The sequence below is a fragment of the Pseudophryne corroboree genome, chromosome 3, assembly GCF_028390025.1.
Source record: "Pseudophryne corroboree isolate aPseCor3 chromosome 3, aPseCor3.hap2, whole genome shotgun sequence".
Lineage (NCBI taxonomy): Eukaryota > Metazoa > Chordata > Amphibia > Anura > Myobatrachidae > Pseudophryne > Pseudophryne corroboree.
The window spans coordinates 631,904,883-631,930,657 of NC_086446.1; the positions used below are offsets into that span (position 1 = coordinate 631,904,883).

Here is a 25,775-nt window from a genome sequence, read left to right on the forward strand (position 1 = left end):
GCTGTGGAGGAGGCAGGAGCTGTTTACTGTCTCCCTCCTTCAGCGTTGCAGCCAGCGGTGAGGAGCGAGGACCGAGGACACAGGAGCAGCATTCGGCCGGCAGGTGACGTGGAGGAGCACTGAGCGCGCAGGTGACGTGGAGGAGCACGCTGAGTCACGCTGCTGCTCCATACAGGTTACGGGCCAGGCTGCGTCTGGGCTACCCGGAAGAGCCCAGCGCCGCCCGTGCCCGACATCGGACAATATGATTTCAAGTGAGGCAGCGGCAGGGTTATGCAGCGGGCATCTCTGGCGGCACATCTCAGAACCGCTGGCGGCACACTAGTGCGCCGCGGCACAGCGGTTGAAAAACGCTGTACTACAGTCTCAGGTTCTCAATTGAAGCAGACACTATTGTACAGGGACCTGTTATATAAACTGGATTCTGGGCGGTGGCTGCAGTCTGTTAAACCCATATTAAGTTACAGTCTTGGTACTAAGCACTGGCTGATACATGAATAATTCCTATCTCTCATGCGCAGTAAGCACTAACCAGGACACATATCACCAGGACACAGATATACAGTGATGCCGTATCCTGGAATGTCTAGAGCTACATTACCTTCCAAAGCCTTCTGAATAGAGAATATGGGGCAAGTCACACCACTGTTATTAACCCATACTGGTACAAACACATGTATGAAAACTTTTATATCTTTGTGATGAGCATCAACAGATAATCTTTAATTCAGAGTGGTCTTAATAAACAGACCATCATTAACATTGCAGCTTCTCATTGGTTCACCGTCTTACATCTCCATTCTGCAATTGTTCTAAAATAGTGAAAAAAAACATACAGTACAGTATATTTTTTACATTTTACTTTTTATGTCATGATTGCTGTATAAAACATTTTTACAATGTTGTTCTATTAAAAAATAAATAAGAAAATACACAGAAAAAAAACAAACCTAACCACTAGTTAATATGGAAAAAGTGAAAACAAATCTTGGAAAACTTTGTATTAATTATTTCCTATTGGTCTAATTTTACTATTCAAGGAGAAACTAAAATCCCCTCCAAAATGTATTTTTCTAAGTTGTAAAGAATGGTAAACTGTTGCACATCTTAATTGCCCTGTATTTTTTCTTTCTGGTGAATGTGCACCTGCATTTATTCTATTCGTCTGTGCAGTTACTGATGACTGGTAACTTTATTTATATAGGTATTCCCCAGCACACAAAATAACATCATCAATAAGAATTTAGCACTATATGCAGAGGCGTAACTCTGGGAGGCAACGGAGGCATCTGCCGCCGGGCTCCTGCTCTGAAGGGGGGCACCTCTCCTCCCATTCTGTGACATCATTCAATTAAGTTAATTAACAACTGCCGCTATCTCTTCAGTGGCCGACTTCCTCACTGGTCCCTGCACCTTACAAGTCACACCCTCTTTATTATAGATACACATTTTACAAGTGTCATACCCAGGATTAGAACCCACGACCTAGTACACTGGAAGTAGACACCTTATTGTATATATATTTATCTAAATATAGGGGGAAGGGGGGCACCAATATTTATCTTGCCTCCGGGCAACTGGGACAAACTTACGCCACTGACTATATGGTAATAGAAAATTCAGAGATCTTAGTTGCATATATTTGCAAAGATATGGTAAGCCACCCAGGCCACGTCATGCCTTCTCTGATACTGGTGGTCCCTAACACTGCATGATAATAGCACCCACTCTGGGCCATATAATTGTCTATTGTGAGGCCACATGATAATAGTACATACAAAAATATATCTATTTCACCTGGAGACATAGTTGCGACCAGTATTTAGAGAGCATGCTGGTTCCATGAGTGCCATTTGGAGGACCTAGGGGTGACTCCAGGTGAGTTTGCTATTAATGCCCACCTGAGACTGATTGTGCATGCTTCGACAGAGCAGAGAAGCTCTCACCTACCAGCTGACTAGGCTAGTCATGGACAGACACACACACACACGCTGCATATGAGAGATCACATCTAAGGAAAATGATATTCAAACCTTGAACAGTGTTATGAACTCCTGTAACTTGGATATATATTACACATAGTCCTTAATAAACGTGCTTATTCCAGTCCTAGATACTGTACTTGCATTTACAATGTGTCTCATGATTATGGAACACCCTGTATATGAACATGCTCAAACCAGTTTGTACTTTGGCAAACCAGTTAAAATCTGGCCAAACTGATTATGCTTTCTCAAATGCAGCTCAACGTTTTTAACTGAGTCAAGAAATTCAGGCAAACGTTTGTAACAATTTGATAAATGGATTTGAGAACTGCAGCTGATTTAAGCATCTCTAGTCCCTGGACAGTAATGGACTATTTAATAGTAGATTTAAAGTATCTTTTGGCCTTCTAAGACATCCTCAGAGTTTGCAGTCTGGCTTAATATGCCATAGACATAACAAAGTGTTTGTGTTTCATTGTTCTAATGAGGCTCTCAGTTAGGACCCCCAAGCCTGAGATACACAACAAACCGTCCTGGCACTTGTTCACTCTGCTTTGCTTTAGTCTACATATCATATTCAAACAGTTCTGAATTTCAGATTAGGATTTGCCTGGACATGCCTAATACTATTATTATGATTAACATTTATTTATAAAGTGCCAGCCTATAAAATAAGACTGGTTCTAAAAGAAATTAATCTGGGGGTTTTATTTACGCAGCGCCAAGTTCTAAAACCTGGCACTTCTGATTGTGTTAATGCCGATATTTAAAAAGGCAATGCTTCTACTGGCAAGTCACAGCTAGTAAGAGCATTACCCTTTTAAATATGGGGCACTTTTTTCCCAGACACTTTGTAAATAAACCCCAGGTTATTAACCAACAGAAAGGTAAGAGGGCCCTGCTTGCAAGCTTACAATCTGTACAGCAATAGGAGGTCGATTCAACGTGTGGAAATACCGGCAACTGCAGCTCATCTCACCCTTCTCATGACCCAATCTTGTCCTGGCCCTGCACTCGTTGGATTTTGTACATAGCCCTATGGTTAGCTTGCCTGCAGAGGTGAGTTTTCAGGGAACACTTAAGGGTTTGGCGGCTGGAGGAGAGTCTTGCTGTGAGGGAGGGTTTTCCATTGATCAGGTGCAGCCCAAAAACAGTCCTATAACTGTGCATGGGAGCAGGTAATGAATGTGGTAAGAGATGGAACTCTTACATAGTGCAGAGGGGTTCAACAATTGTCAGTGAAATTTTGTAGTAATTTCAGTTTTGCATGACCTCAACAAATTTATACAGCAGCTGTTAAGCCTTTAAGGGGGAAATGTACTAAGCAGTGAAAAGTGTGGAGTAGTGAGCCAGCGGAGAAGTTGCCCATAGCAACCAATCAGCTGCTCTGTATAAGTTTATAGTATGTAAATTATAATGTTACTTCATTGCTGATTGGTTGCCATAGGTAACTTCTCCACTGGCTCACTCTCCACTCTTTTCACTGCTTAGTACATCTCCCCCATAGGGGTACATTTACTAAGCAGTGATAAGAGTGGAGAAGTGAGCCAGTGGAGAAGTTGCCCATGGCAACCAATAAGCACTGAAGTAACATCTATAATTTGCATACTATAAAATGATACAGAGCTGCTGATTGGTTGATGGGGAAATTTCTTCACTGGCTCACTTCTCCATTCTTATCACTGCTTAGTAAATGTACCCCTTAATCTCATGCTGATATAAAATTGAAGAAATACTTGCCCTTCAAAGCCTCTGCTAAGTTTTGTATGCACACATAAATTCAAGACAACTTCAAATTTATGTTGCCCCCATTTATTTTAATTTTTAAATTGTTCTCCTTGTAGGGACGAGCCATCAGAATGTTTTGCTGTTGGTAACAAACGGCTGTGCAGTTCCCAGACACCACATTCTTTGCTGCGGATGGTGTGCCAGTTATGCAAAGCAGAGTCTGTAAATAATTATGTCCTAAATTAACTATACACTATGAAAGAAGTCACAGAGTAACCTTAGTGTTCTAATCCACAATCCCAGAAATGGGTCACAAGTGTCTGACTGCCAACGCAGCCACCCATGTTATTTCAAGTTTAATATTTACTCAGGTCTAGATATAGGTATGTGGTCCAGCATGAAATGTGTTTCAGAGGTGGTTCATGTATAGCTCGGTTGTTGCAGACGTATGTCGGAAGAATGCATTGCTATGCTTGGTAAGTCAGGGTACATGAAAACATTTCAGTTTACACAAATAAATGGTTCACGTACCACAACCAGAACTATATTTATCACATCCTTATTGCTGAAAAATCCATCACTAAGTCAGCAGGCAGAACTCTCAGCACTGACCTGGTTTCTTGTATACTTCCATGAAAACTCTATTAAAATGTATTATTGAAATGTAGTTTGCTGTAGAATAACAGTGACACAATTCATAACTACTATAAGATGATTCAGGAGGATTGTACAATAGCACTGGCGTGTACACAGCGATTAATTTATCTTGCAAGGAACTCAAAATTACATTCCTTATTAAAAGGATAGTAACACTGAATATTTTGTTTTATTTTAGTTGTCGTTTTTTGCCAAGACATTTGGAATAATCTGTAAAATATTTTGGGAGGTTTTAGTGAGTTTCAATGTCTGGGTCACCTGCTCCCTGAGACCTTGTGTCCATAGTGCCAGAATCCATTGTTATATTTATCAACAAGTGTCCACACGCAATTTCCTGCTGCTCTGGAGCACAGACAAAGCATTTATGGAGATATAAATAAATACCTGCCCTAGCTAACAGTGGGGAGTAGCAGCATCGCCCATACTGTAGTATAAACAAAATAACATGCAGGTCAAAGCAAAATATCAGAGCTATTTAGACATGCTGATTCACGTGTAGGATGCAGGCGTCTAAGTTGCACTGCGCATATGCTGCAATGGTCTTCCGACTGCAGTCACAGTAAGGATTTATTTGCAAAGTAAGTGACAGGCATCTGTGGGGGGTAATGGAGGAGTGGCGACTGAAACGCAGGAATGTCACGACAATTCTGGGGCATAATTACCTACATTGAATATTTCCTCTCTGGGAGATGCCCGTAGAGGAGAAATGGGTAGGCGGAGAAGGGGCAGGGCCAGGCTAATTGCATTATGAAGCCCCACCGCCTTCATGGGTAAAATGGCTGGATTCTATTTGCATAGGGGTAAAATTATGTGTTTAGCATAGAATCACATAATTGGGCCCCGGCCCCTCTGCAGGGCCCACAGATTCACTGTATTTATTTCGGAATTCTGGCCATTTCAACAGGAAGTGGGCAGTATCTGGGAGGGGTGCAGGGGACTATCTGACAAATTGAAGCAGGAACTGGAAGATAAGGCAAGTATGCTTTGGGGGCATGTCACAGCTTGTGGCTGCAATCCCATATGCAGATACAGTGGCTCTGGCGTGTTATTTCTGATGGTTAGTTAGGTGACCTTACTGTAACTCAGAAGGGTGATTACAGATGAATATGCGTCCGATGTCTGCACCTGCGTACACAGGCAGTAGATCTGAGACACCTCCAGCCGGCATCATTACTACAAATTCCGGCGACTGCTGTGAAATTTGCCTATTCTTGCACATCGGCTGCATACTGAATCACAGCTGTGATGGCATGTGCGCACATCTCTGAGTCAGGCCCTATGTACCAGCACAAGACACAGTTCTGGAATACATCTGAGAAAGCTGTGATACCATGTGACAGGTGTCTAATATATAAGCACACAGTAAGTTACATTGCCCTGCCGATGGTCACGTAGTTGAGCGATTCTTTGCCATTGCGCATGTGCAAACATTTCTGAGAACCCCATACAACTCGTGCATTACACAGCGGGTGTGCACAGAGGTGCTACTGTGATCTGGACAGACTATCAGAAATACTGCAGAAAAGTGATGTTGGTTCCCAGTTGGTGATTGGGAGATGGCTAGTAGTGCACACAAAATACTCCATTCAGTGGGTGTGTTAGGAGAGTGGCGTGGGTGTGTCACCACAAGCAGCCGTAGTCACAGACAACCAGCCGCGGGCACAGGAGACCGTTGCCAGACGAGGAGCTGCACCTATCATAGGGCTGCCGCAAGTTTTGATGGTGCAACCGATAGTGGTCTATAAAGACACGCCCACCAGTATTACAGGGTGCGTGGGCACTAGAAGTGGGCTTCTCAGTCCATACATATTTGGCCACACGGATGTACACAAGGGAAGGAGCTATCAGCATATGTATACACTCACAGACAGACGGCCCCCAATAGATGCTGCTGTGTTTCTGTGTGCGGAATCAGCCCGTGAGAGAGCAGTACGAGACTGGATTGTATTATTAGTACACTATGTAGCAAGGATACAGTGAGCTGCAAAACAGTATGTAAAACATTAGACAAGCGATCACACCTGAGAGATGGTTTTGTTGGTAGGACCTGAGTTTACCGTAGCTCTGATGCCACAGAACTTGCACCTTTTCTGTGGGGGTAGAATTTGTAATTCTTATACTTAGTTCCAAAAACAAAGAAGATGGGTAGAAATGCAATAAATAAGTATCTTGGTTTAACTACAATTTATTAAACTGAAATCAATGCATAAAACTGACTGTAATCATCACAAATGTGGTAACAAAAAAATTCCAATGTATAGAATTCATTTAAATTCAATGGATCTAATTCAGACCGCATCACTGATGTGCGAAAATCGACATGAAGAAATTTTCGCTCATCTGCGCATGCACGTACGCCGTGACGCGCATGTGCAAGGTCCTAAAATGCATTCTCTGCAGAACGCAGTTTAAGGCCTGGAGAGGGGCGGGAACACGGCATTGACATTCCATTTAAAGGGCGCGGTCTGGACAATGGAGGCGTGTCTGGACTGTTGCTGGGGCAGGACGCAGCGGCTGCGTGACGTCACCGCAGCTGCTGCGACCAAAAACATGGTGGATAGCCGTCTGCCTTTACAGGTAGACTGTCTAGGCAGAGGGCTACTTGAAACATGCAAAAGCATCACCGCCATGCGATGCTGTCACATGTCTGTGGATTGGGAGATGCCTAGTAGTTTCCCAATCTCCAGTAAAACAGTGAAATCATTTCAATAATGAACAAAATAAGCACGTGGAGGCGTGTCCTAATGTAAAACTTGTATCAACTTGTAACTTTAGGTGGGTACCAGTAACTTATTTCTGAGTACCATTAACCATTTTCATAGAAAAAGAGCATTGGATAGAACACAGCTGAGTATTAGCATGTTTCTGTTGAACATTCCTGCCCATACTTGCCTACCTGACCCTCTCCATGAGGGAGAAAATGCTCTGTTCCTGGACTTTCCTGGTAATGTATGATTGCCATCACCTGTGGTGAGCTAGTTAATTGATAAGAAAGGCGTTTCACCACAGGTGATGGCAATCATACATTACCAGGAAAGTCCAGGAACAGAGCATTTTCTCCCTCATGGAGAGGGTCAGGTAGGCAAGTATGTTCCTGCCATGGAGAGCACGTCCGAATTTCCTTCTACAGATGATAATTCTGTTCATCTCTATTAGTTAAGCAATAAAGTAAATACTATCACAAGGGTAAATAATCAGTAATACTCCAGCTGCTTTGGATCTACACATCCCAGCATACCCTGCCACAGTGTAGCAGCTAAGACATGCTAAAACAGTGGCAAAGCAAGCAGCTGGAGTGATCGAGGTTGCCTACTCCTCTACTAGCATATCATTAAATATTAATATGAAATTAGTTTCTCTGTGCAAAATGACTTCTGCTCATATTGTATGTCAGGGGTGGCCAGACTTTTGGAGTCGGTGATCTACTTTGAAAGCTGAAAAGCTTTTGTGATCTACCTAGGATGGATAACGGTTATGCCACGAGCAAAATAGGGGCGTAGCATAACAAAAAAAGGGGGCGTGGTATAACAAAAAGGGGCATAGCCTTGCTGCACAGGGTGTAATGACTGCCTCGCACGGAATCACACATTGACCCCCACAGGTAAAAACCTCAAACACATATGCCCCCACAGTGCCAGATATGCCCCCACAGTAGTGCCACATATGCCCCCACAGTTCCAGATACACATATGCCCCCACAGTGCCAGATATCCCCTCACAGTGCCAGATACACATATGCCCCCTCAGTGCCACATATGCCCCCACAGTGCCACATATGCCCCCACAGTGCCAGATGCACATATGCCCCCACAGTGCCATGTGCCCACAGTGCCAGACATGCCCCCACAGTGCCAGATACACATATGCCCCCACAGTGCCAGATACACATATGCCCCCACAGTGCCATGTGCCCACAGTGCCAGACATGCCCCCACAGGGCCAGATACACATTTTCCCCCACAGTACCACATATGCCCCCACAGTGCCAAATACACATATACCCCCACAGTGCCACATATGCCCCCACAGTGCTACATATGCCCCCACAGTGCCAGATACACATATGCCCACACAGTGCCATGTGCCCACAGTGCCAGACATGTCCACACAGTGCCAGATACACATATGCCCCCACAGTGCCACATATGCCCCCACAGTGCCAAATACACATATACCCCCACAGTGCCATGTGCCCACAGTGCCACATATGCCCCCACAGTGCCACATATGCCCCCACAGTGCCAAATACACAATATGCCCCCACAGTGCCACATATGCCACCACAGTGCCACATATGCCCCCACAGTGCCATGTGCCCACACTAACATTAATACTTACTTTAGCTTGCTGGATCACTGCTGGCTGTCTCCCTGCTGGCTGGCTGGCTGGCTGGATCCCTGCTGGATGGCTGGATCCTCGCTGTCACAAGCCTGGTCCTGCTCCCGCTTCCCTCCGCTGCTGCTGCTACTCCTCACATCGTGTTCCCAATCGTGCATTGTGCGGGTGCGCTGCTGACGTCACCCGCGCACCCGTGCAATGCATCATTGGGAACGCTGCAGACTCAGGCGGCACACTTGGATCGCGATCTACCGGCGAGAGCTCTGCGATCTACTGGTAGATCGCGATCGACGTTTTGGCCGCCTCTGCTGTATGTCTACTGAACATTTCCAGAACAGTAAAGTGTAAATATATGGTACAGTATTAAATACTAGATATTTCTCTTTAAGATGTGGTTGTTATTTGTATATTTGTGTGGAACCTTTTTCAGATTCAGTAAATAACAATTAACAAACTTTGGGTGATTTCATGTACAGTAAGGATCAATTTGCATGTATTAAATATTTGCAGAATCAGGTGATTCATTAAATGGTAATTCGTTTTGTCTGATTTTGAAAGCAAAAGGCTGCCTTCACTGCATTTGGGTGCACGAAAAAATAGTACAGAAAGAAACACTAGGGCATTTGGCAAATGTGGTCTTTCAGTTCCACTTACACAATATGGCTAGCTGGCACACGCAGTCACATATCCACGTAGCATTGTCTGGCGAAGTTAACCCTTACCACGCAAACATTCATTTTGCTGAAATGCCTCAGCGAGGTTTTCTAAACAGGCAGTGAAAAAACATTTCTTGTCAGCACAGATTGATAAATAGGACTGAGAGAGAGGAGAGAGATAGAGTGAAAGAGAGAGAGAGAGAGAGAGAGAGAGACTGTATTAATTAAATAAATAATGCTACAGTAGTTTTATATTATGCATGCTTGTTACTCTGGAACTCTGAATGAGTCTCAGGTTTTATTACTCACCCATTCCCAGTACCGGCTGATACGCACCACTTATGTTATCTGCTAGAACCAACAAACTCCTCCATTTATCGTCCACTAAAATTCCTTCATATTCATTTGGCCTATGATCAGAAAAGCTATTATTACCAGTTAAGTCAGAATGTGTACACAAGGAATCGCACTTTCTTCCAAAACACACATTGACTGTTCCGTCATATGCACGATTAATGTGGACTAAAGTTAATTTATTTTCCACCTTCTGATTACTTTCATGTATTTGGTTATGCAAGCCATCTTGCAACTCTTACTGAATACATTGTTTTATTTCTCAGGCTATCTTCCGCGGTTGCTGGCAGCCTTGGGGGCAGGGCTGGCTTTACCATTAGGCAGCGGCTTAGGGCGCTGAGATCTGCAGAGGGAGGGTTAGGGGGTCGGGGGACACCACTGAGTCTACCTATCACAAAATAAAGGATGTATCTGAAAGAAATATCCTTGTTGTACTTAATGCAAGTGGTGGCTGTGGAACTGGTGTGTCTATTGGTGGTGGTGGTTGGGGGCGGTACGTTGAAGTTTTGCCTAGGGTGCCGAGAAACCTTGCACCAGCCCTGCTTGAGAGGCTGATTTACTACTTTATGCTGATGCAAGTATCCATTCAACTAATGCAGGGGTTTGTGTGTGTACAAGTGGAAACCTGTGTCTCCCATTGATTTTCTGCCAGCTGCCACAGCAGTCATTCTTAATATGGTCACTTGCACCAGCTCCATTTAGAGATCCAGCAGAAACAGGCTTCCCTTCCCTGTGTGCATAACTCACAACACTCCCATGGCACTCCCATAAGTCAGGACAGTTATGTGCGATTGCGTTGTCACCATCCAATTCTTGCCCCAAAACACTGTACTACACAGAAAGATCCAGCCAATTTCCATCTGACAAAAATTTGCACCTGAGCATGTGTTGTATGCAAAAGTTCACCATTTGTGACCATGAACAGAGAGCCGTGGGAGAATCAGCCCAAGGTACAAAATATTCTCCTGAAAACAGGCATATTTATGCTTATGTTTAGGTCTACAATGCGCCCTCACTGAAACTTGCCTATGTGGGAAAGCCCCGTTACATTACAGCCCAGTTACGGCTCTTCAGTCATAAGTGGAGATGCATCCTAAATGCATAAAAATCTGCATCTGAAAACCAAATACACTTGAATATGGAGTTTTCACATATGATGGGACGTTATGTACTGTGGATGAATTTTGGTTCTGAAACAAATAGGCTAAGGACACATAGAGGGGTAAGCAATAAGGTGCTTTTTTCACCTAGGCAAAAAAACCTGGACTTTTTGCTATTTTTAGGGCGAATGGGGATTCACCCTATTCAATAGCAGGGCCATTTTTTCGCCTAGGTGAAAAATTCAGCAGGAGCGAAAAACACGTGGATCAGCAAATCCACATGTTTTCTCACCTGCACTGGCAAAATCACGGGCCGTTTTAGATGATTTTAAGGCATTTTTTGCCAATGCCTTTTCACTAAAAAAAAAGGTGAAAAGGCATTGGTGAAAATTTCCCCAAAAAATGGGTGAAAACCTCCTCAATTGAATAGGCAGAGGGGCGAATTCAATAGCTCCGAGATTACAGGAGCAAATTGCATATCCCCCCCAAAGGGGTAAATTTACTAAGGTGGGAGTTTTTTAGAACTGGTTATATTGCTCATAGCAACCAATCAGATTCTACTTAACATTTTTCTAGTACTTCTAGAAGATAATAGATAGAATCTGATTGGCTGCTATAGGCACTATCACCAATTTAAAAAAAACTCCCACCTTAGAAAATTTACCCTATAGAGAATCACACAGGACATCCGTTTCCCACTGGAAGCTATAAGGATAGTTTTGTTTGTTTGCTTTTCCTATTTATAATTTCCCACCATCGTCCATTATTTGTAGTTTCTAACTGCAGTTTGCATCTCATTGGTGATCACTGGTCCAGATAAACTGGAAACTGTTAAAAAAAAAAGTGGCTAATAAACATTCAATGTGCATAGTTGCACTGAACAGCAGATTTTCAATGCCATTCTTAGGGGTACAGCTTTTATATCAGGTTTTTAAAGCTTTCATTTCCAGATCACACGGATATCATCCTTAAACATGTCCAATTGTTTTTCTTTTAGGGATATATAGAATAAAGCAGCATTTGAGCATGCTGGTGTATTTTGTTGTATTATCGTGTATTATCGCTATCATCAACCTGCTCATGATTTCCATTGACTTACACTTTGTGTTCCTGTTGATTTTAATAAGCCCAGTTCAGTCTATTGTGTGTATTTGACCTGTTCCACAGCAGATCACATTTTCGTCTTGTATCATTTTATCCAGTGCACTTGTTTCACAAAACTGGTACTGTCGCCTTAGTTTGCCTCAGTATATTGCCAAGTTCCTCCCAAATACCTAATCCTGGGGGAATCAGAGTACCAAAAGGGACATCTTGATGGGAAAGGGGGTTGCTATGTCGAAAATAGGAACTTGGATCTCCACCAGTAGTTCTGCGTCAGACTGTATCTCCCTTCCCAGCTCCTGTGTTGTGCTCTTATCTGTTTTGTCTTTTTAACTTTGTGTTAATGTGTTGTTATTATTATTACAGGTTGAGTTTCCCTTATCCAAAAAGCTTGGGACCAGAGGTATTTTGGATATGGGATTTTTCCGTATTTTGGAATAATTGCATACCATACTGAGATATCATGGTGATGCGACCTAAATCTAAGCACAGAATGCATTTATGTTACTTACACACCTTATACACACAGCCTGAAGGTAAGTTTAGCCAATATTTTTTATAACTTTGTGCATTAAACAAAGTGTGTGTACATTCACACAATTCATTTATGTTTCATATACACCTTATACACACAGCCTGAAGGTCATTTAATACAATATTTTTAATAACTTTGCGTATTAAACAAAGTTTGTGTACATTGAGCCATCAAAAAACAAAGGTTTCACCTTCTCACTCTCCCTCAAAAAAGTCCGTATTTCGGAATATTCCGTATTTCGGAATATTTGGATATGGGATACTCAACCTGTATTTCTTTTCACATATTGGTCTAACCATTGTATTGGACAACTACTTGTTTCTTATGATACTCTCTTAAATATCTCTTCTGCACTCATCCCTGGTGTTATGTCTATAGTCATCATTACCCCTTTCAGTTGTATTCCCTATGAGAATAATCTCCCAATCTACACATCCTGTCAATTCCTGTTAGTTCCTGTCCTTGGATTCCATAACCCCTCTTTTATTGATCCTCAGAAGCCTACGGATCATTACAGTTACACATGTAATCAGTAATTGCAAAAGCATGGCATGTATAATGGGTGGCACTCAATACACCGGCAGTCGGGATCCCAGCGCTCAGCTTTCCAGCGCCGGGATCCCGACCGCCGGTATACCAACAACTATTCTCCCTCTTGGGATGTCCACGACATCCCTGGAGGGAGAATAAATAGCGTGCGCCACCATGCCCGCAGTGTGGCGAGCACAGCATGGTGAGCACAGCGAGACCGCAAGGGGTTCTTTTGCGCTCACTCTGCTGCCCGCATTCCGGCTGTCAGGATCCCGGCACCGCTATTCTGGGCGCCGGAGTCCCGACAACCAGCCATTCGTAGTACACCCATGTACAACATTTCGGAACAATACAGTTAATGTAAATAAACCAAATAGCCACTACCAATTCCAGGTCACACATTCCTTCTATTTAGTGCAGAATAAGAATGATTAACAGTTGCCTACATGAATGCAGAATAAACTGGAAGAGTAAATATAGGCACACACACACACAGACGTTGCACTAGCATTTTTTAATGCTCATAGACATGAAGGTAAATTGGTATATCAAAATTAAATGCATTTGTTCTAATTAGTTGTAAGCAAAGCAAAAAAAAGCAATTAACTTTGCACCTTGGTAAAACCGTATTGCCCTGCAGGTGGGGCAGATGTGCTGAAAGATTTAAGTTTGGGAGGGGTGTGTCCTAGCTCATAGCTAAATTACAGTGCAATTGTTTGTGCACTACATGCAAAAGCAGCCTGCATTTACCCTGAATGCAAAATAAAAACAAATAAAAAAACAACAAAACAATGGGGGTAATTCCAAGTTGATCGCAGCAGGATTTTTGTTAGCAATTGGGCAAAACCATGTGCACTGCAGGGGAGGCAGATATAACATGTGCAGAGAGAGTTAGATTTGGGTGTGGTGAGTTCAATCTGCAATCTAAATTGCAGTGTAAAAATAAAGCAGACAGTATTTACCATGCACAGAAATAAAATAACCCACCCAAATCTAACTCTTTCTGCACATGTTATATCTGCCTCCCCTGCAGTGCACATGGTTTTGCCCAATTGCTATCAAAAATCCTGCTGCGATCAACTTGGAATTACCTCCCATGTGCACTGCAGGGGAGGCAGATATAACATGTGCAGAGAGATTAGATTTGGGTGGGGTGTGTTCAATCTGCAATCTAATTTGCAGTGTAAAAATAAAGCAGCCAGTATTTACCCTGCACAGAAACAATATAACCCACCCAAATCTAACTCTCTCTGCACATGTTATATCTGCCCCCCCCCCCCCTGCAGTGCACATGGTTTTGCCCAACTGCTAGAAAAATTCCTGCTGCGATCAACTTGGAATTACCCTCAATGTACGGTATTTGCACCCATTGCATTGCATGCATGCATATTTACTATATAATGGGTGCAAGGTATGCGGTGCACATGGGCCACTGGGTCCATATAACTATACTTAATTATTATACTTATAATTATTATAATTATACTTACTCCTCCGGAAAATGGGCGCTGTGGCCATTTTCCCTGTGGTTTCCACATGCGCAATAGAGATGTCCCCAGGGACATGGTACGGACAGACACCATGTTCTTGTAAGCCAGTGCAATGTACAGTAGACTCTGGCATAAAGCCAGAGTCTACTCGCTGCTGGCAAGGTGGGGGCCCACAAACCTGCATGTGGGCCCCTCTGCTCTTAAAATGCCCGTGGCAGCATGGTTTGTCCACATACAAAGTTACTTGTTTTGTTTTCTTCAATTCAGCATCAGCCCCCATGTGTTTATCCTCTGCATATCCGAACAAGACATGTTCTATAAGCTAGAACCTTTGCCATTATCCTATTAAATACTAGTAACAGCAGTGTATCTGTATGTGTTATACCACTGTTACAAATACTAGTAAAATGCAATTAGTTAATTATCTTTAGGCCTGGGTACAGGCCTAAAGATTCTTAATTACAAGAACCACACTGTGGCCTGATGCAGAGGTGACATCAGATGCAAGAGGCAGATGTTTTTATTCTGTGCCATATGTCCGAGTCATACTACACTTGCGTCCTAATGGTTACCGCCAGTGAATGCAGAACAATTCCAGTTGCAGAGAGAGGACATTTCAGTTGGGCATTCCTGGAAGGTAACAGGGACAGGATAGCCAGACGTGGGTGTCTTGCGCCCAGCGATTGCGGCTTCTTCCGCACTTGCACTGTTTTTGGCGGCCAAGTTCAGACGGACATCCTGTGTCTATATAGAGCTGGTACAATGTGCGATGGGGTGACAAATGTGCAGCCGATAGCGCATCTCAGTATGTTAAGTTGCTGATTAGTGCCGCAGATGGTGCCTATCCCTGTAAGAATGCCATCAGCTCTCACGTTAGCAGAAAGGCGCTGTCGAGCTGCAGACAAAGACGCAGTTGTGGTTGCATTAGCATTCTCTGAATCAGACCCTTTGGGGTCTATTTACTAAGCCTTGGATGGAGACAATGTCGCTGGAGATAAAGTACCAGCCAATCGGTTCCTAACTGCCATGTCACAGGTTGGGTTTGAAAAATGACAGTTAAGAGCTGATTGGCTGGTCCTTTGGGGTCTATTCATGAAGCAGTGAAAAGTGTGGAGAAGTGAGATGGTGGAGAAGTTGCCCATGGCGACCAATCAGCTTTGATGTAACATTTCTAATTTGCATATTATACAATTATACAGAGGAGCTGATTGGTCGCCATGGGCAACTTCTCCACTGTCTCACTTCTCCACACTTTTCACTGCTTCATGAATAGACCCCAGTATCTCCAGCGACTTTATCTCCATCCAAGACTTTGTAAATAGACCCCTGTGTCTTCTGTTTTCAAAGTAAAGAACTTCTGCAAGCCATAAGCGTAATGTGCAATCTGTTGTACTTCAAACTCTTGATGCACTGATTAACAGGAGAACTGAGGATAAGTCCCATAACTGTGTTACCTTACCTGACACCCAAATGGAAGTACAGGGTGGATTTAATGGCTTCAGCACACTTTAAGTCACATCAATGTCATATCAATGTTCCATTTTTTACTTTCAGGATTCTGGAAGCCCTGCTTACTTTGAAGATCTGTTTTTTTTGCTATAAGAGAGATACTGTAGTATAAAATACATATGTGGAAAGTAAACTAGAACAGAACTGAAAGCTATGCCTCTGCATCACAAGACCATGATGAAAAGAAAAAAAAAGACAGCAAATTTTTCAGCCAACAATTAAAATGTGTTATACCTGATTATTGAAAGCATTCAAATGTAGAAACAATTGGGGTAATTCCAAGTTGATCGCAGCAGGACATTTTTTAGCAGTTGGGCAAAACCATGTGCACTGCGGGGGGGGGGGGGGGGGCAGATAGAATATTTGCAGAGAGTGTTAGATGTGGGTGGGGTGTGTTCAAACTGGAATCTAGATTGCAGTGTAAAAATAAAGCAACCAGTATTTACCCTGCACAGAAACAAAATAACCTACCCAAATCTAACTCTCTCTGCAAATGTTATATCTGTCCCCCCTGCAGTGCACATGGTTTTGCCCAATTGCTAAGAAACTTGGTGTTGCGATCAACTCAGATTTCCCCCCATTGTGCTAAATACATTGCAGCTGGTTGCTCCACATGCAAAGGACAGCATCCAGTAGACAATTATCAAAAATGCTGCTGTTTTTGCATACTCTGTATGACCTCAGTTACTTTTTCCATGCTGAGACTTGTAGTTCTACAAACTGTGGGCAGCTACCAGTTCAGTAAATACCCTGGGGAAGCCCTTGGGTCATCGTTCCCCTACCAAATTTGGGTTGCTTTTATCCCAAGGTCCTCTAGGCTTCATGGGAAGCAAAATAAACACAAAAAACTTTTTCCTTAATACTTTCTTGGCACTAATTTATCTGAACACAAGATGTCAGTGTCTGCGTGAGAAACTGACGTCCACAAGTAGATAGATATCTTTTACAGCTAGTGTTGGAACTCGTGCTGTGATAAATAACAACTACACTCACACTGATGGGAATGAATATTCTCTGTACAAATAAATAAATACATACATACATACATACATACATACATACATACATAAATAAATAAAAAAAATTTAGTCTATTTACTTTTTAGAAGTCTCTGAAAGTTACGTGTTGGAATACCACGAGACAATAAATGAATACTGTATACTTGAATAAGCATTATTTTCTATAACACACCTGAATGCTACAATATTCATCATTTTTCTATAAGCAAATACATTATTATGATGTTGCCTTTTACTATAATGATATGGCATGACAAATGTATTGCATGCATGCAAAGTGTATAAGATAATAATAAACAATGTAATTTGGAATTATAGGCATCAATGACATACATTTTATATATTATGTAGAAAAGATGCAAATAGAAACCTACCTTGCTCTATAGAGAGTGTAAGAGAGTAAAGAAGAAATGGAGTGCTGTGAATAAAACACATACAAATCATATAGTTGCCCACTATGGAAGCGTAACCCTGCATTCGAGGTTCTGCATGCTCATTGCACTGGTACTGTAAGATTACTAAAAATAAATGTTCTGTATGTGCTGCACTAGGACAGCAATCCGCAGGGCAGGAGACTCGGCAGATGAGAGGCAGCAGATCAGACTGGGTGACACATCAGAGAAGCACTGGATGAATATATATCTGTAGAAGAAGTGTTTTCCTGTGATTCCAGCATCCCGGATCCTATTACAGCCAGCTTGCATCACATGCTAATTGTTGCTATTTCAGGGAGCAAGACTTGTGAGTGCCACAAAGCTTTTTAGTGTATCCTCCTCTCCCCAGCCACTTAGTGCTGGAGTGTGATGATGGTGGGATGAAGACAAGTCCAGCAGGAGCTCTGTAAGGGGAGGCTGACTTCTGCTTTCCATGGATTTATCATAGAGGGGGTCTCAGAGTAAAGGGAAGCAGCTCTAATTGGTTTCTCAATGAAAGATAATCAGCAATTCCCAAAAGGGACCCTGGATTAGCACTTATCCTCTCTCAGGCTGTTCAGCCTCCTCTCCAGTCCATCCAGCAGTGGGTTGGGAGAAACTTCACCAGCAGCAGCGGCAGCAGCAGCAGCAGCAGGCACCTTATTGCAGACAGCAGTGGGAGGCTTCCTCTGTCTTCTTATCCTGGGATTGTGAGACTGCTGCAGGGGCACCAAGTTTTCCAACACAGCCAGGGAGAATGAGTGACCTAGAGGAGGACTTTGCCAAGATCCTGATGCTGAAGGAGGAGAGGATTAGGGACCTCGAAAACCGCTTGTCAGAAAAAGAGGAGGAAATCCAGGAGCTGAGGAGAAAGCTGCACAAGTACCAGTCAGTCCTGGCTGTGCCAACCAGCACCCAGATTGGACCAAGGACCACCAGGGCACAGGGCATCTCAGCAGAGTCTCAGAGCTTTAGATCTTACCATGACCTCACCAGGCAGTCCTTTAAAAAATTTACCAAGTCTGAAAGGTAGGAGGACCCTGCTACAGTACACACAGCAATGGGCTATGTAGCTCTCAGTGCGGTCATTGTAATTTGCTCTTTTTTAGCATGATCTTCAGCAGACACAAAACTTGCTGCCTGGTAATGAGCAGATATGAATGGGTTAATTGCATTTGTCGGTTGGACCTATGAATCTTACTTTTCCTTGATAGATTGTGCCAGAGCATGGCCAGCAGATCCAATCTTCAGAAAAAAATGAGTTTAAAAAATAATGGCTGATGTTCAGTTCTTACACTAATAATTCCATCTGTGCCAAAAATATGCTCCAAGAAGAGGTTAAACCCAAGGGGCTATACATAAAAGTTTTCAGCTGCTTTAAACAACTTCCTGTTATTAAGTTTCACTTACTTTCCACTGTGTATCTCTTTGTAATAGAACATTAGATGTACATATTAGATGGTAATATCTCTGTATACTCTGGTAGTTTGTTGCTTTAAGGAGATGAAAATGAGCCACAGACAATGGTAAAGTAGCATCGATCTGACCTGTCATTTAAGCCCCCTTTGGAAATTAAATAGAGGAAGTCCAGAGCATTATTGGCTTTTAGGAGCTACCAGTACATGGCTGAAAATGCATGTTTCAGGATATTTAATATCCCATTAGCTAGTCCTCCCCTCCCCTCCTTTTCTCTTGCATACACTGCTCATCAGATCTCATAGCTGTGCCGGCTGCACACTTAACACACTTCAGAAGAGGACTAGGATGAGAGCAGGTTGTGAGGGACAGGGACAGAATTACTGCATGTTCCACATTGCCATGTTTGTGTGTGCATCTGTTCCCATAGTGATCATATACATCTATCTATCTATCTATCTATCTATCTATCTATCTATCTATCTATCTATCTATCTATCTATCTATCTATCTATCTATCTATCGTATCTGTCTATCTATCTATCTATCTATCTATCTATCTATCTATCTGTCTGTCTGTCTGTCTGTCTGTCTGTCTGTCTGTCTGTCTGTCTATCTATCTATCTATCTATCTATCTATCTATCTATCTATCTATCGTTCGTATCTGTCTATCTATCTATCTATCTATCTATCTATCTATCTATCTATCTATCTATCTATCTATCTATCTATCGAAATGACACAGGATTACAAGAATCCATAGTAAAGATGAAATGAATGAAGTTCAGTCAAGGATAAATGTGGCATGCTGGGAGCGTCAGGGGTTAAATAAGCCAGCTGTTGTCTTGTCATTTCTATTAACCTGACCCATCTTTGCTGGCTAAAAAGGTGAACGTTCTCCATAGGTGACTAAAATCAAATTATTCCTTGATGGTCACATATGTACTTAAAAAAGATACTGAATAATGACTTATTTTACTTTTTTTCATGGCTCTTTAAAATCATATTTATGAGGCCCAAGAAACATCAAGTATTTATGTATGTTTATGTGTTGAAAGACTTTGATTTTCTATTTAGGCAATAGGCCTGCTTATGGGCATGGTGATATAATTGTATAGGGATATATAAAGTAGGGCATATTAACCTAGAATATGTTGTGACTAATCTATTAGTGGTTCTTGTGGGGCTGGTAGTATTAAGAAGTAGTGGATAATCTTTGCTGGGACAGCTACAGTATTTTATATTTCTCAATGATAGTAATTTCATTCATTTGATAATCACTTACCTTTTTGTTCTCTAGTTATTTTATGCATCAGCATGGTGTCAACATAGCATAAAAACCCAGCAACAATAAAACGAAACATCAATGGCAGAATAACATCTGATCGAATATAATGCAGGGCTGCAAATGGGTTAATATGCCAAATGACAAACATTTACAGCTAATGACAAGGCCTTAAATAATGTCTTGTGGGATATAGATTTCTTTTTTTACTAGCGCAACCTTCCTCCCTATTCCCATGCTGATAGTCATCGTGCAGTTTTTTTTTGTTTTTTTGCTAGCTGAAAAAAAAAACAAATGTCCCAAAATACTGCTTAACCCCCTGATCACATTTCCATAAGGAGAAAGCTCTATGTTCAAACAGACACTCAAAATGTAGCAGGAATGCGGACGTGTGTTAAAATAGTGAACAGTTGTTGGTTTTGAAGTAGTGACAACGACAAAGGCCAACAATTCGTGATTGGAGTAAGAGGTCTAATATAGACGCATCCTGTCTTAAATAGTAAAGATGTGGTCATATAAAGGTCATGGGTAGAGTTATATTGAGGCCAATGTACCCTTGAGGTGACTGTCACTGTATCGGACTATTTTAAGTGTGACAATTTGGGATTCTGCCTCATAGATATTCGCTCCCACTTACATCTATTTTGTCCAGCACAAAGTGCCTCTATTTATTCTACCAGATGACACTGTGCAATGCAAAAAGCATCCAGTAATTTTCGGCTTTGATCGAGCAGTGATGTAATGTACCTCAAATTGTGCTTGCTTGGGCTCGATCAAAATGGCAGATGATGTTATGTCATCATTGTTACACATCATTGGAACTGGACTGACTGAGCTACATTGAAAAATGAATCATATGGGATGGGTTGCCTATCAGAGTGCTCTCACCAACAGTAGCTGCCAGTTTATTACATCAGTTGGTAATTTGGCAACCTGTAACTCTTCTAGATCAGTTATTTTTGATCATAATGATATATGTGGGGCTCATTTATCAACGAGTGATAAAACTCGTTGTGAATGACAAAACTTGTTGCATATGATAAATGGTGCTCCAACCAGCTAATCAGATCCCAACTGAACACATGACAGTTGGGAGCTGATTGGCTCGAGCGCCATTTATCATACACGAGTTTTATCACTCATTGTTAAATGGGCCCCATGAATTGAAAAATCCTGATCAGTCAGTCAGAATATTTGTACTAAGCTGTGGTTATGTTCTAAGTGAAGAATGTTAGTGGAAATGTTGGTGTAAGTAAACGTACTTCCTGGAATCCCATATTTATGCAATGCTTATACATCTCTTCAGTTGTCTTTACTAGTATACTCAATGCAAATCGCTATACAGTACAGATGTGTCCTTATGTTTTGGCATTCTATTGAGCAAGGAGCATGGTGTGACTTAAGCTGGGTACACACTGGCCGATATATCGTCCGTTCTATGGAACGACCGATATATCGCTGGCCCGTCGGCCACTGTGTACTAAGGATATGTCTGTGAACGCTTTAATTCACAGACATATTGCGTCAACAGACATATTGGCGCAATGCTGTGTGAGTACAGGGCGGTCGGCTGCAAAGGCTGCTGGTGATTGACGGCTGAAATGGGCGGGTGCATGGACATACCCGCCCAGTTCATGATGTCAATCACAACAAATCGGGCAGTGAGTATGCACAACACACTGCCCAATCCGCCTATAGATATATCTGCAGATTCATTGATCTGCTGATATATCGAGCAGTGTGTACCCACCATTAGGCATCACATCACATATAGCTAGTTTCATATTTTCGCATTTTACCATCTTTTTCGCACAGCATCTTGTTTACACTATACAGTAGCTGCATACAATACAAATAGCATTGAAGTGTGAACAGGGCTTAGAATTTGTTATTTTCCTAGCAATCGTGGCAGTGTTCCATAGTGGGGTGTATCGGTCATATTCTCTGTTCTCTTGACTTTTTTCCTCAGATTAGTGTCACTGCTGCACTGCTCTAGCACACAAATCCACTAGTAGTGAACAACGCACTTATACTTTGTGCTCTTATCACATTAGTTGTGCAGAAATAACATTTAGCATAAACATGGCGGCGATGGCGCAGCTTAGTAGGATTTTTCGTGGTATGCCAAACGGGGCTGTTTGGCGCGATTTGATGATAGGAGAATAAGGAGACGTCTATAACTTTCAGCTTAGTGTAATTACAGTATTTCCCCATGGATCTTTGTATGCAGCAGCATGTGACATGTATGTTTTGCAGAGAATTTTGCATTAAACTGTGCCACACATAATGTGATGATGGCCATATACAGGCTCATCTTTTACATTTGGCCAAATGGGACAGGTAGAGCAACTTTACCACACTGGTCAGTTAAGGTGCATACACACGCTGAGATATTGACTAAGTGACAATTTTGACTTTGCGATTTCCCTTGGACTCCCCGGTGCCCAGTACCACCGATTTTGACTATCTTTACTTGCGAGTTTGGCTATGTGCGATTTTGACTATACTATGTACTAGATTGTACACAATATAGTCAAAATTGCCTTGCCTGCACAGTCTATCTTTTCTTGCAATACCAACCCCACGGGAGCGCGCATCGGTATCACAAGCTGTGTACACGCAGTGCAATATGTGCTAACTTTTCTTACAATTTTGACTATATAGTCAAAATTGTAAGCAAACATTGCACTGTGTGTATGCACCTTAAGTCATACATATACTTAAGTCATACATACACTCACACAGTCAGTTGCTGACCATATTTAGTGGTATGCATGAAAATAATCCAGCCAAGTTCAAATGGAATGTTATGGCATCACTCAATACTGGGATCATTTACTGCCTAACAATTAGCTAAATTTGATTAACCTGCATAGACTTCCACGTGTGATTTGCAAGCAAGGAAAGTGATTGTACACTTATACAGTTCTGGGTGCACAGATTATTGTGTTGTTTAATCAGCTGAGTTAAAAAAAATGATCTCTGTTTAGCTTCCCAGATGCTGATTGTAATGGTGGCTAACATTTCTAAGATCTGGATGTTCAGTCTTGTTGCTGATTATCCCAATCTACTCCCAAAACTGCAACTTACAAGCGGGCTGATGTTAGTGGAAATTAGTAGTAGGTCCGGCTGAATGGCCAGATCCATACAATAGTAGTCACTCTCCAGCTTTGTTTTCATCCAGGTACAATAAAAATCATGGCCCTCATTCCGAGTTGATCGCTCGGTATTTTTCATCGCATCGCAGTGAAATTCCGCTTAGTACGCATGCGCAATATTCGCACTGCGACTGCGCCAAGTAATTTTACAATGGAGATAGTATTTTTACTCACGGCTTTTTCATCGCTCCGGCGATCGTAATGTGATTGACAGGAAATGGGTGTTACTGGGCGGAAACACGGCGTTTCAGGGGCGTGTGGCTGAAAACGCTACCGTTTCCGGAAAAAACGCAGGAGTGGCCGGGGAAACGGGGGAGTGTCTGGGCGAACGCTGGGTGTATTTGTGACGTCAAAACAGGAACGACAAGCACTGAACTGATCGCACAGGCAGAGTAAGTCTGAAGCTACTCAGAAACTGCTAAGTAGTTTGTAATCGCAATATTGCGAATACATCGGTCGCAATTTTAAGAAGCTAAGATTCACTCCCAGTAGGCGGCGGCTTAGCGTGTGTAACTCTGCTAAAATCGCCTTGCGACCGATCAACTCGGAATGAGGGCCCATGTTTTTAAAGACTAACTTACAGCAGTTGTGAGGTAATTGAATTAAAATGCCCAAATGTACCCACAATATAGCCATGTATATGGTATCTTTAAAGGGGAGTACACATGGAGAGATCCGTGCTTAAAATCTAAGCAATCTTGCTAGATTGCTTAGATTTTAAGCACGGATCTGCCGTGTGTATGCCCTCCAGCGATAGCTATGCGCGGCCCCGCGCATCGCTATCCCCGGTGCTAGATTGAGCCTGCATGCAGGCTCAATCTAGCGGGTCGCTCACTTCACCGTTGTGTGAAGTGAGCGGCCCCCCGTCGGCTTTCCCCCTCGCTCAGCACATCGCGCTGTGCTGAGCGGGGAGAGAGATGTGTGCTGAGCGGTCTGTGTTAAGATCGCTCAGCACACATCTCTCCCGTGAGTACCCCCCTTAACAGATATAAGATTCCTGTTTTTCTTGTACAGTATTTCAGCATGTTCTGTTTAGAAAATAATAACAAGAACAAAAACTAAACATCTTTTTCCCATAGTTGGATCTTGTAGTTTTGGGATGTCTGATGTCATAGATGTGCACTAGAGTACAACACTTTTAAGCCCGGTACCCACGGGCCGATGCAGGAGAGATGTGTGCTGAGCGAACCACTCAGCACACATCTCTCCTGCCGCTCAGCACAGCGCGATCTGTGCTGAGCGTGCGGGGGGAGACGGGGGGGGCGCTCACTTCACCCAGCGGGTGAGCTAGGCCAATCTAGCAGCAGCGATAGCGATGTGCGGGGCCGCGCATCGCTATCGCTGAGGGGGCTACACACGGAGCGATCATGCTGATATTCTAAGCAATCTAGTCAGATTGCTTAGAATATCGCTCCGTGAGTACCCCCCTTAACTCTATTAACGGTCTATTTACTAATATATGGCAGTAATAAAGGTTGTTCTGTTGCAACAATAACAGCTGTTAATGGCTTTGTCGTCCAGCCTTGGTCCCATTGCTCATACTGTACATCAAATTTTGTAATTTGAGAATAAAAATGGTTTATTCTTCTTTAGATGTTGACAGCAAAACTGGGGATAGCCGGGGTGCTTATAGCACTCCAGTCCTTCTTGAATAGGCTGGGGAAGTTTCTCAACAGAGAAACAAAGTCTTTATTTAGACTACAGTTTTAGAAAAAATAAAAATAAAAAAATAGATAAAATATATATTTAAAAAAAACTGCTTTCATGATTTGTGACCTATTATCCGCATCCCATGATGGCAATGACGGAACAATTGCAGCTGCAATACAGACATGTTACAGCTGATAGGGGCTACTGCTGGCAATAGTGGTGTTATCGCGGACTGTATAAGAGACGGTACAGCGGACAAAACTATTGCTTGTGAAAATACGGCGGTACAGTTGGCAAATATTTTACGCTAGCTCTGTATTTCTTATGAAGTGAAGGCCTTCTCTTACAACAGTGCTGTTACTTGTCATGCACACATAGGAAGGACGATATTAGCAATGCAGTCTGTTATCTGCAACGGGTCAGATAAGATATGTAGGCTATACTGAGTGAAGTTAAACATTTGCATACTGTCTACTGTAGTGTTTATGTAACTGCAATTCTTGCTTTATAGAAGTTCCGCCCCATCTCCTAACTGAACACTTAGCAGTTACTTCTTGTTACTATTTAAATGAATATATTTCTAAGGAAAAGGTGTTTTCCTCTGTCATATCATCAGTTGCTGGATGTTACTGTCACATTCCAAAATGAATGTTAATTAAGTGACTGTTGCCTTGCAGAGGGGTTTTTTCCCCCCAACCTTATCACTGAGGATAAGGCCAGTTATACATTCAGCCATGGTGTTTTCCCGGCACTTTCAGTGTAAGCCAACCTAAAAATATTCACCTATTAATCACTGTGATGAATGCTTTGTCTATACTCAGTGGACCAGGACTGCCTCTGAATGCCACT

The 25,775-nt window shown here is 42.5% G+C and overlaps 1 protein-coding gene and 1 long non-coding RNA gene across 3 annotated transcripts in view; one reads left to right on the forward strand and one right to left on the reverse strand.

Annotated features, from left to right (window-relative positions):
• Window positions 1–273: 273 nt before the first annotated feature.
• LOC135058103 (uncharacterized) lies at window positions 274–16,063 on the reverse strand. The gene is made up of 3 exons (XR_010244602.1): window positions 15,935–16,063; window positions 9,701–9,774; window positions 274–812 (listed from the first exon to the last, which is right to left on the reverse strand). It is a non-coding gene; the product is annotated as an uncharacterized LOC135058103 (long non-coding RNA).
• Window positions 16,064–17,785: 1,722 nt separating this feature from the next.
• The window catches only part of PRKG1 (protein kinase cGMP-dependent 1), a 1,872,748-nt gene continuing 1,864,758 nt past the window's right edge, over window positions 17,786–25,775 (forward strand). Inside the window, exon 1 of one of the 2 annotated variants that reach the window (XM_063961733.1) lies at window positions 17,786–18,445. In XM_063961733.1, coding sequence (XP_063817803.1) covers window positions 18,174–18,445 — 272 coding nt within the window. In that variant the 5' untranslated portion in view covers window positions 17,786–18,173. The remainder of the gene's footprint in view (window positions 18,446–25,775) is intronic. The other variant, XM_063961735.1, reaches the window with a different exon arrangement.